Source organism: Meriones unguiculatus, chromosome 2 (genome assembly GCF_030254825.1).
Source record: "Meriones unguiculatus strain TT.TT164.6M chromosome 2, Bangor_MerUng_6.1, whole genome shotgun sequence".
Taxonomy (NCBI): domain Eukaryota; kingdom Metazoa; phylum Chordata; class Mammalia; order Rodentia; family Muridae; genus Meriones; species Meriones unguiculatus.
In genome coordinates, this window is record NC_083350.1 from 50,274,352 (window position 1) to 50,285,806 (window position 11,455).

At 40.7% G+C, this 11,455-nt stretch overlaps 1 protein-coding gene across 1 annotated transcript; it reads left to right on the top strand.

Annotated features, from left to right (window-relative positions):
• Positions 1-9,324: 9,324 nt before the first annotated feature.
• Positions 9,325-9,712, top strand: LOC110557105 (large ribosomal subunit protein eL39). Its single transcript, XM_060377371.1, has one exon. It carries the CDS (start codon positions 9,390-9,392, stop codon positions 9,543-9,545), a length of 156 nt encoding a protein of 51 aa, XP_060233354.1. The 5' UTR covers positions 9,325-9,389; the 3' UTR covers positions 9,546-9,712.
• The last annotated feature ends 1,743 nt before the right edge of the window (positions 9,713-11,455 follow it).

Genomic DNA, 11,455 nt, shown 5'->3' on the forward strand with positions numbered 1-11,455 from the left:
CTGTCATTTTATCACATGCTAAGTGTCCTGACCCACTTTAACACAGTAGCACGACACTCAGTGATGCTCCACTGAATTCTGAAATACTTGCACTAAGGAAAAAAGTGCACTCCAAGGTCAGGACACTTACAATTTTGTTTGCTTTGTAGTAATTTACTACAAAAAGTAAATTATCAGTGAACTGCCTAATTTTCACACATTTCTGTACAGAATTATGGCATTGGAATTACAGTAATGAAATAGTATTTTTTGTGAAACATTATTATAAATTATTTGGATTTTCACCAGGGAGAAATATTTTTTTTGTAAAGATATGTTAAATTTGTTATTCCTTATGTATTTTACTTCACAAAGGCTGAGCTTAGGCTGGAGATATAGCTCAGTTGATCTGTACATCACAGTTGAGCATGCACAAACCCCTGGGTTCAAGACATAGCACAGCAGAAACAACGGTGGTGTGTGTGTTTGTAATCTTGTAATCCTAGCAAGAAGTTAGAGTCAGGAAGGTATGAAGGTTTAAGCCATCCTTGGCTTACACAGTGGGTTTGAGGTCAGCCTGGCTACAGGAGACTATTTCAGATAAAAAGAACGATAGAAAGAAAAAGAAATAAAGGAAAAAGTTGAATTCTTACATCAGTAAATGATTAAATGGAACATGAATTTCCTTGTGCAATCATAACTTAAATAAATTTATTTCTTGGTTGCCTTAGGTTAAAAAAGCAAAATTGTCTTTGCTTAAATTATAAGTCCCATAGCTTTTGCTGATCTTCCATTGTTATATTTAAAATCTAAGCCTTTGCAAATGCTTAATTTATTCCTCGATAAAATGATTACTAACTACAATATCTCAAGTTACAGTAATTTATTTTTCTTCATCTGACAAAAAAACTGACACTCTACAGTTTGGCATTTCAGTAACAACTGAGACAGGATGGCAGCCAACTAGATACAATACCTACAAAAGGTTCAGAAAATAGGAAATGGAAGGAAGGAATTAACTGCCAAATGAATTGTTCTTGGAAGGAGGATTTCTGTTCTTATATAATTAAATCTATAGTTTCTCAGAATCTCAAAGACATGTATAAGGACCTAAAGGGTAGTAACTTAATGAGGCAATAAATCTCCTTCATTATTGCAAGGAAGAAACTTTTTAATAAAAAAAGTAAGACTTTTCAGAACATGTTAATGCATGATAACTTCTTCCAAAAGGAACTGTGAACCAAAGAGGCAAAATAAAGCACACATAAAAATAATGAGTAAACCTGTGGAGATTCCCACCCCCACCCATGAAAGACAAGCAGGAGCAACTCACAAAAGGCTGTCCTAGGTGAGCATATTCAAACTCACATGTATATATGTGACTCCAACATAACAGTTAAGGCCTCACTGTTGGCACTGCAGGCAATGTCCAGTTGGAGACTATCTCTGGAATTAATCTGAAGAAACTAAGACTTTATATTAGGTGGATCCTAATATAAAATAGATTGTAGTAACAGGTAGATCGCTCTTAAGTTGGGAGGAACTCTAAAACCATACTTCAGAGACTAGGCTGGCAGACCTTCCTAATGTTGGAGCTAGAGCAATATTACAGGCTCAGAATGATTGTTGGCATCCCTTTGAGGATGACAAGTATAGAAACGGAGGCAAGGCCAAACTGAATCTCTACCTGCCTGGCGGTGATATGCTGGGTACACTGAGGCAGCAGCTCCCAAAGACTCACGGTGAAGATCAGGTACTGTGTAGTGACTGTCCACCACATAAGCCTTGGTGGGTTCGGTCTCTGAGACATGGAGGAGTGTTGGACATGCTTAGCTGTACGAGCTCCTAGGCTGAAGAACCATGTTGTCTGGTCTGAAATATATGATAGGGCAGTTATCTCAGATGCTTCAAGTTGGTTTTCACTTTGGTCACCAGTGAGAGAGGCTACATAGTGCACACTGCAGTGCCTTACCTAGCAGAAGCTCTTGGCAAAGCATCCTCCTTGTATGTTTGGTGTCAGTCATCTACTGTCACAGGGAAGCTCATGTCGTCACTGAGCCAGTCAAACCCTGGTTATCGTGCTGAAAGTCAACTTACAGGTGGCCTCCAGGAATACTACTGCAATGTGCACTTGTGACATAGGGCAGTATTACCCTCTTGGGGCAAGGTCAGGAAGAAAAAGGAATTAGAAAAGACTCCCAGGCTCTGCTTAGAAGTGCTGAAGTATTCACTGGAGGCTTGGGTGAGTGTTCCCAATTCCTTGGCACAAGGCACAGTGGTATACATGGCTAATCCAGCATTCAGGAGGCAGAGACTGAAGGATCATGAATTTGAGGCCAGCCTGTGCTACACAGCAAGAGCCTGTCTCAAAGAAACATAAGGGTGTGTCTCGGTGTGGAACACCTGCCTAACACAGGAAAGCTCTCACGCTCAGACCTCAGGACCAATAAAAGATAACGGGAGAAAAGAAATACAATGGCCTGTCTGAAAAGAAGAACCACTTTGACCGCTTTTTTTTTGTTTTGACAGCATTTCATTTTGTAGTCCAGGCTGGCCTTAAGCTCTGGATCTTCTTGCTCAGCCTCCCGGGTGCTGAGGTTATGGGCTTGCACCATCACTGCCTGCAAGTGGCACATTTTTGTTGGTGAAAACGCTTGTGCTGGAGAAGAGAGATGGCTCAGCCCTGAGAAGGCACTGTTGGCAAGATTGTACTTTAGAGTTTGCTCCCATTTAGGATTCCATCTGTCGGTAGGTGACAGTTATACAGTAATTCTTGGAAGTGAACTGTCAGTGGGATCATTCCTTCTGCAACCATTTTCACCTTTCCACTTAAGCAAAGATCTCAGTTCTGCTGTTTGTTTATACAACAGCAGTTCTTATCTGTGGACACCTGGTTGACAGTGACCTGTGCTGCACTGCAGTTCTTCACCTCCATTTCAATTGGGACTTTGACAATGGGTCTTTAGACTGCCTCCAATCTTTTATCCCATGGGGTTACTTTTTTTTTTTTTAATCAAAATCAAGAATTTCGCCAATCCATAGGCAGTAGAGTCTATTCTGTGTGAGTTTTGAGATTGTGTGGAAATTAGAGGAGAACTCTACCTTAAGGATGACAACGAGGATTACCTGGAATGTGGTCAAGGCGACGATGGGCTCTTCTGCAGGATGGCTCAGGTGCACAGCTTGGCCCAACATCCAAGGCTCTAAGGCTTTATTTTGTCCAGAGACGCTCTGCGCCGGTGCCCATCACTGAGCAGTGGCAACCTTGCTCCTCCGGCTCAGGGTTTCTTCAGTATCAGTTCCCAATATTTACTGCTGCAGTGCTGTCCATTTCTGGAGTCAGAGGAGATGGTTACTGAGTTATGTGATACATTTGCAGAGTTATTCTCAGCATCTGCATCTTTAAATGCTGCTGTTAAGATGGCATGCGTAATTTCCAATTCAGTCTGTGACACAGCCGCTGTCATTTAAGTCCAGGATGATTCTGTCTATATGATTTTCAGTAGATTTAATTTTCAAATTCTGGTGGCTTCCGTAATTTCTTTGGTGGAGCTGCTGCGTCGATCTGATCATTCTTAAGTTGTTCTCTGCTGTCTTGGCTAGACGGAGCAGTTCTCAGCACTCACCCTCAGATTCGCCGCTTTTAAACCCTCGGCCTTCTTTTGGAATCACGCTGCGCAGTAGGTTCGTGGTCGTAGGAGCAGAACAAAGACTGCAGGAAGGGAGGCGGTGCTTCCTGCGCTTTTTACGCCTGCCCCGTGGGCGACTTCCTATCCACGCAGCAGTGGAGCAGCCAATTCCCTCCCTGGGAGCGCTCCCAGCTTTCCAGGAAGAAACAACCAACACCCCACTCCGAGTCACAAACATCCTGACGATGATGACCAGGATATTCTAAGCGGAAAGCAGGAGAGGGCGACGGAAACGAAGAGGTCCCAGCAGAGCACAGGGAGGCTGTGCATTCCTCGATTGTGTTGAAAGTCCGCGGGGATCACCGGGGCAGAATGACCACGGACTGACTGGACGACAGCGGCACCCAGAGGTCCAGGGTGGTACCAACCGCAAGTTGCTTCGGAAATCCCTTTGCTTCATTTCCCGGATTTGTATTAGAATACCAGCTAAAAACCTGAAGAGTATAGATTGCAATTTTTTTTGGCAAAATATTCGTAAAACTGTTTTTCACTAAATTTAAGCGAAGTAACCTAATCTGTTAGAGTTCGACTTAAGAAACTTCATAAAATTTTTCCTTGATAATTTTTTTCCGATGCTGAGTATCAAGGGCAGGACCTTGCGCTCGCCTAGACAAGCGGTGTACATACCCCGCCCTGGACACTAAAGTTTGAAGATGAAACACTGATGAAATATTCTTCTTTGGAAAAAACTGGGAGACTCAGGAGACAGGAGACCCAACACAAGTTCGAAATTAGCCAGGTCTGCACGGAGAGTTCCAATGGTGACATAAAGAGACATTATCTGAACATAAGAGTTCTCTTTACTAGAGAAATTCTCCACTGTAAAAAGACACATCATAAAAAATAATTCCTACAGTTGAGATGGCTCAGTGGGTAAAACAGCTCGCTGGGCAAGCATGAGGATCTTAGTCTAAATACCTAGCAGCCATATAAAAGCTGATGGTCACACTGCCCCTGTAACCCCAGCTCTGTGCGGAGGTGGAGACCCAGATCTCCGGGGCTTGCTGCCTGCCAGCCTAGCTCCAGGTTCAGCGACAGATCCTTAGTTGGGGTGTAACAAGGACCGTGAAAGGAGAGGGCATGCTACGACTTCCTCTGGCTTCCACATGTACGAACGGGCAGTTGAGGGCCTTTGTACACTGGCAAACACACACAAAATAAAATAATAAATTCTTACTGTAAATTCAAACACATAACTTTAACTATAAAACATCAAAAACATACAGAAATGAAAATAATTCAGAATTGTATTAATTTAAAATTTTACCTTTGATATCTATCCTAGCTCTTCCAATACACATAGGCTTTAAAAATTTCACAAATAATCAGCTCCTTTGTGGATATTAGTTACTCATAGCATTTTACTAAAACATACAGTTTAGATGTCCACTGTCTGTATACACTGTGGTGGGTTATCAACCAGAAAAGATTGCCTGTACACGGGGAAGAGAAAGTATTAGTCCGACAGCTACTACACTGCGTGTTCAGGATCCCAGTGTGACCCTGAGTCTTCCTCAGGATGGGATTTTAAGCACGAAAACAATACAAAACAAAACAAAAAAAACCCCATGTCCTGGATTGACATACTTCAGTTAACTCAAGAACAGTTAGCCAGAAGTACAGAAGACAAAAAGCAAGGTTAGTACATTTAGAGACGTTCCAAGAACTATAGACTTTGCTGGATTAGGTCTTTATTTTTGTTTTGGCAGGTAGTGCTGTCTAGATGCCAAAATTTACAGCCTGAATGGTTCTTCCATCATGGACTCCCATCACAGTCAGGTCTGCGTCCCTGTTACATACCCAAAGAGAAGATGAACCCAGTCACAACTGTGTAGGTTCTGATAAATCTAAAAAGAAAACAAACAAACAGAAACAAAATTTGTTTTTAAAAATAATTATTTGTTAGGATTATAAGCATTGGGCAGTTTCCCGATCGTGGTATTATTTTAAGTTAAATAGTTCTCTATTATGTGAGTATGTGGGGGGTGGAGTAGTTCTGTGCCATGTTTAATGCTGTCTCCAGTAGATTCTTCTTTCACAATTGTGATAACCGAACTGTTTGGACATTAATGAAGGGCACGTTCTTCCAACCACTTTCAGGAACATAGGCTAGCCGTATTTACATGTGGAGTATTGCTGAGCCAAGGACACGTGACCTTGTTAGTCACATGAAATCAAAAGGCAGGCTTTCCCCTGCATTCAGTCCCAGGAACCACGACAAATACAACTAATTAAACAAATAAACAAGTTAGTAAGTGTGATGGCTAACATTGTCAACCTGATTGCATCTGGAATCCAGGAAAACCCAAGCCACTGGGACCTTTTGTGAGAGTTTTTTTTTTTTTTATTAGATTATTTGAGGCTGCAAGATTCACTCTAAGTGTGGGCAGCACCTTCTGGGGGCAGCGCAGGTAAAGGGAAGGAAGAAGGAACTTTTCTCCCTTGTTGCCCTCACTCTTACTGGCAAGTCTGGCCTCTCCTCTGTCAGACAGACATTGTTAGATTACCCTAATCACATCCTTTAGTTCAACCTGATAAATCTCCCTTTAACACACACACACAGACCTCAACATAAAACCAGACACACTAAACCTCTTAGAAGAAAAAGTGGGGAAAGAGCCTTGAACTCATTGGCACAGAAGACAACTTTCTGAACACAGACACACAGACACAGACACAGACACACACACACACACAGCCGGGTTATCCTAGCACTCAGGCAGAGGCAGGAGGATCTCTGGTCTGCACAGTGAGTACACACACACACACACACACACACACACACACACAGTCAGTTTTGTTCCTTTTAGAGAATCCGGCCTAATACAGTAAATAAGGCTTGGGAAGCACTATTCTCTCAATCCATCATAAACAAGGGTGGTCGTTCTTAACTGACTGCTGGAGTGTAAGCGCATGTGGAAGCTTACAAGCTCAGGGAACAGAGCTGAAAGAACAACAGATGAGGCACAAATGTATTCGGTCTCGGATAGAGGCAACGGTATATACTTGAAGATCTGAACTCTCCAATCAGTAATCCTTAGCTCATGTTTGGCAACTGAGCACTTGATATGTGGCTAGTTTAAACTGGGTGTGTTGTAAGCGCAAAACACACCCTAGATTTGAAGATTTAATTCAACAATGTAAGAATGTAAAGCACGTCATTAATAATTTTTACATGGGTGATTTATTATATTTTAGATACATGGGTTCAGTTATTTGCACTTGCTTATTTTTTCCATTTTATTGTGATTACCAGATAATATTTTGCTAAGTGGTTTTAAAGTAATGTTAATAAAGATCATAATATTGCATATGCTAGGCAGGCAGTCTATTACTGAGTTAACTCTCATGCCTCTAAAGACTTAAAAATCACATCTATGGCTCCCACATCATAGTTTTATTTTTTACTTTTTATATAGAAAACATCCTATTTGGCATAGGAACTGCTGTATATTTTTAGTTAACTCGCTTTTTAACTTTAAATGTATATGGTGATTTAGTAATATACATGCTTTCCTTTGGGCAGTATGTTTGCTCTTTCCTCACTGTGGTGGCTATTTTTGGCTCTTAATGTGATTACATCTGGAATTAACTAAAAACCCCAAATGAAGACGCACACCTATGAGAGATTTTTGTTTAATATGAAGTGGGAATGTCCACTTCTAATCTGGACCTTTGAGGTGGGAAGATACAACTTTAATCCAGACGTTTCCAGATGGGAAGATACTTTTAATCTAGATCTTTTGAGGTGGGAAGATCTAGCTTTAATCTGGGCACACATTCTGCTGGCAGCCTCTGTAAGTACCTGGAAGGAGGAAGCTCTTACTCTTTGCCTGCTTGCTCTCTCCTCTAACAAATCCATTTCTTCACGGATATTAGAACCTACTTCTGGATTACAGTATATACTGAAGACCAGCCTCATGAACTAAAGAACTACTGGATTCTTGGAGTGTTAATTCATAGGCAGTCATTCTTGGTTTAGCCTATAAGTCATTCTAATAAATTCACACACACACATGATTTCAAAGTAAAAATATATACATAAATAAGTATATATATATATATACTTTGAATTAAATCTTAAAATCTTCAAAATTAAATCTAGGGTATGCTTTACACTTACAACACATCTCAGTTTAAACTACTCGCATATCAGGTGCTCAGAGAGACAGAGATTAATTTTATAAGTTTTGTTACTTTAATACATTCACTCCTAATTTAATTTCAAAGTATAGGCAGATGCTCTCTCATTACTCTCTCTCACACACATATATACATATTTACATATATATATATATATATATATATATATATACTTCTAAAGTATAGTAAAGTATAGCTACCTCCTTATAAAGGATTCTAAAGGTTTCTAAGGGAAATTGTCAAGTAAGATGGGACTAACAGTTGCTTATTATTCTCTTTCATCATAGAAGGGAAGCTCTCGGAAAGCTTATTACTGCCCTATAGTTGTTTACCCCAAATCTTTGCTTCACCAGCATTACAAATATACAATGGAACATGTGTACTTTTTTTGTATTTCAGAATTTTTCTGTGTACACATTGGATTTTGAAAAAAGAAACGTATTTTCAAGACATGAAGATAATGGTAATGTGGTGAAGTCCTTTGTTAAGGTCAATACAGTTTCCCTCTAAAGAACAGCATTTAGAAAACATGTAAACTTATCACCCTGCACGAAACTAAAGTCCAAGTGGATCAAAGACCTCAACATAAAACCAGACACACTAAACCTCTTAGAAGAAAAAGTGGGGAAAGAGCCTTGAACTCATTGGCACAGAAGACAACTTTCTGAACAGAACACCAACATCACAGGCTCTAAGAGCAACAATCAATAAATGGGACCTCATGAACCTGAACATCTTCTGTAAAGCAAAGGACACTGTTGTCATAACAAAAAGACAGCCTACACTGGGAATGAATTTTCACCAACCCTATATCTGACAGAGGGATAATATCCAGAATATATAAAGAACTCAATAGGTTAAATATCAAGAAATCAAGTAATCCAATTAAAAATAGGGTACAGAGCTAAACAGAGAATTCTCAATAGAGGAATATCGACTGGCAGAGAAACACAGAAATGCTTAACATCCTCAGTCATCAGGGAAATGCAAATCAAAATGACCCTAAGATTTCACCTTACCTCTATCAGAATGGCTAAGATCAAAAACTCAAGTGACAACACATGCTGGAGAGGATGTGGAGAAGGGGGAATCCCCTCCATTGCTGGTGGGAATGTAAACTTGTACAACTACTTTGGAAATCAATCTGGTGATTTCTCAATTAGGAATAGTGCTTCCTCAAGATTCAGCTCTACAGGGACTGTCTCTGATGTGAATTCAGTGGCTGGCTCTTTGACCTCCCCACCCCCGAGGGAGAAGCAGCCTTGCTAGGCCACAGGGGAGGACACTGCAAGCCAGTCCTGAAGAGACCTGATAAGCGAAGGTCAGATGGAAGGGGAGGAGGACCTCCCCTATCAGTGGACTTAGAGGCAGGGAGGGGATGAGGGAGGGAAGGTGGGATTGGGACAGAATGATGGAGGGGGCTACATCTGGGATACAAAGTAAATAAACCATAATTGATATATATATATATATCTTAATAAAAAGAAGAGTTTAAAAAAAGATCCAGCTTCCGGCCCGGCCTTCCTCTTCGCCTTTCCTCCTCCATCGTGAGCCTTGCGACTAACAGGGCTTCTTGCTATGTCTTCTCACAAGACTTTCCGAATCAAGCGATTCCTGGCCAAGAAACAAAAGCAGAATCGTCCTATTCCTCAATGGATTCGGATGAAAACTGGTAACAAAATCAGGTACAACTCCAAGAGAAGACACTGGAGGAGAACAAAGCTGGGTCTGTAAGGATTCACACAATGGCAAGAATGAAGGTTTATACAGAGTTTTGATCATCATCAAATGGGTCCTGTGATCATCAGTCAATCCTACCAGATGGAATTTTGGTTTTGTCTAAACTGGGGATGGAGTTTGTCTCATAATAAAATGTAGAACGTGTCAAAAAAAAAAAAAAAGATCCAGCTATAGCACTCCTAGGCATATATCCAAAATATGCTCAAGTATACAACAAGGACATTTGCTCAACATGTTTTTGCAGCTTTATTTGTAATAGCCAGAATCTGGAAACAACCCAGATGTCCCTCAATTGAGGAATGAATACAGAAATTGTGGTACATTTACACAATGGAAAACTACTCAGCAGTTAAAAACAAGGAAATCATGAAATTTGCAGGCAGATGGTGGGAACTAGAAAAGATCATCCTGAGTGAGGTATCCCAGAAGCAGAAAGACACACACATGGTATATACTCACTTATAAGTGGATATTAGATATATAATATAGGATAATCATACTAAAATATACACCTAAAGAAGCTAAGCAAGGAGGAGGACCCTGGGTAAGGTGATCAATCATCACTCAGAAAGGCAAATAGGACAGACATTGGAAGAGAGAAAAAACAGGAAATAGGACAAGAGTCTATCACAGAGGGCCTCTGAGAGACTACCCAGCAAGGTATTAAAGCAGATGCTTTAATACCAGACTCATAGCCAAACTTTGGGCACAGTTCAGGGAATCTTATGAAAGAAGGGGGAGATAAGAAGACGTGGAGGGGACAGGAGCTCCACAAGGAGAACAACAGAACCAAGAAATTTGGGCACAGGGGTCTTTTCTGAGACTGATACTCCAAGCAAGGACCATGCATGGAGATAACCTAGAACCCCTGGAACCCCTGCACAGATGTAGCCCATGGCAGCTCAGTCTCCAAGTGTGTTCCCCAGTAATGAGAACAGGGACTGTCTCTGACATGAATTTAGTGGCTGGTTCTTTGATCACTTCCCCTTGAGGGGGGAGCAGCCTTACCAGGCAACAGAGAAAGACAATGCAGCCAGTCCTGATGAGACCTGATAGGCTAGGTTCAGAAGGAAGGGGAGGAGTACCTCCCCTATCAATGTATTTGTAGAGGGGCATGGGAGGAGATTAGGGAGGAAGGGTGGGATTGGGAGTGGATGAAGGAAGGGGCTACAGCTGGGATACAAAGTTAATAAACTGTAATATATAAAAATAAATAAACTAAAAAAAGAAAACATGTAAAACTTAAAATCAAATGACACATTTCAGGACCAAAGGAGGCAGATGCTTAAGGAAACCTTTAGATCAGCCAGTTATCCCTGGGTAGTGAGAATTTCATGAATTTATTTCAAGTTATCTTTTGTGAAAAGAATATTTGAGCATCAAAATCACAGGGAATGAAATGAAAAGTAATATTTGGATTCTTTTTTTATGTATAACCACAGGTTTACAGTTTCTATGGTTAGGTAAGGCACAGTCCAGAGATCAGCATCTACAGGTATAAGTATTATTAAAAGTTATAGAAACTTTTTCACTAAAAAAAGAATGAATAGGTTAATTGGTGTGGTGCCTTGCATGAGGATGGTTCCTACAGGCCATTTTAATTTACTCTCGTGATAAAGTCTGACAGTCTACTTAAAAAATATTCAAACATGGGGGCTGGAAAGATGGCTCAGAGGTTAAGAACACTGGCTGTTCTTCCAAAAGTCCTGAGTTCAATTCCCAGCACCTACATGGTGGCTCATAACCATCTATAGTGAGATATGGTACACAGGCAGGCATCAAGCAGGCAGGATGCTGTATACATAATAAATAAATCTTCAAAAAAGAGCACTGGCAAAATATCCAAACATACTGTGTTAGATTTTAGCCCCCCCCCTTTTTGACACAGGGTTTCTTTGTGTAGC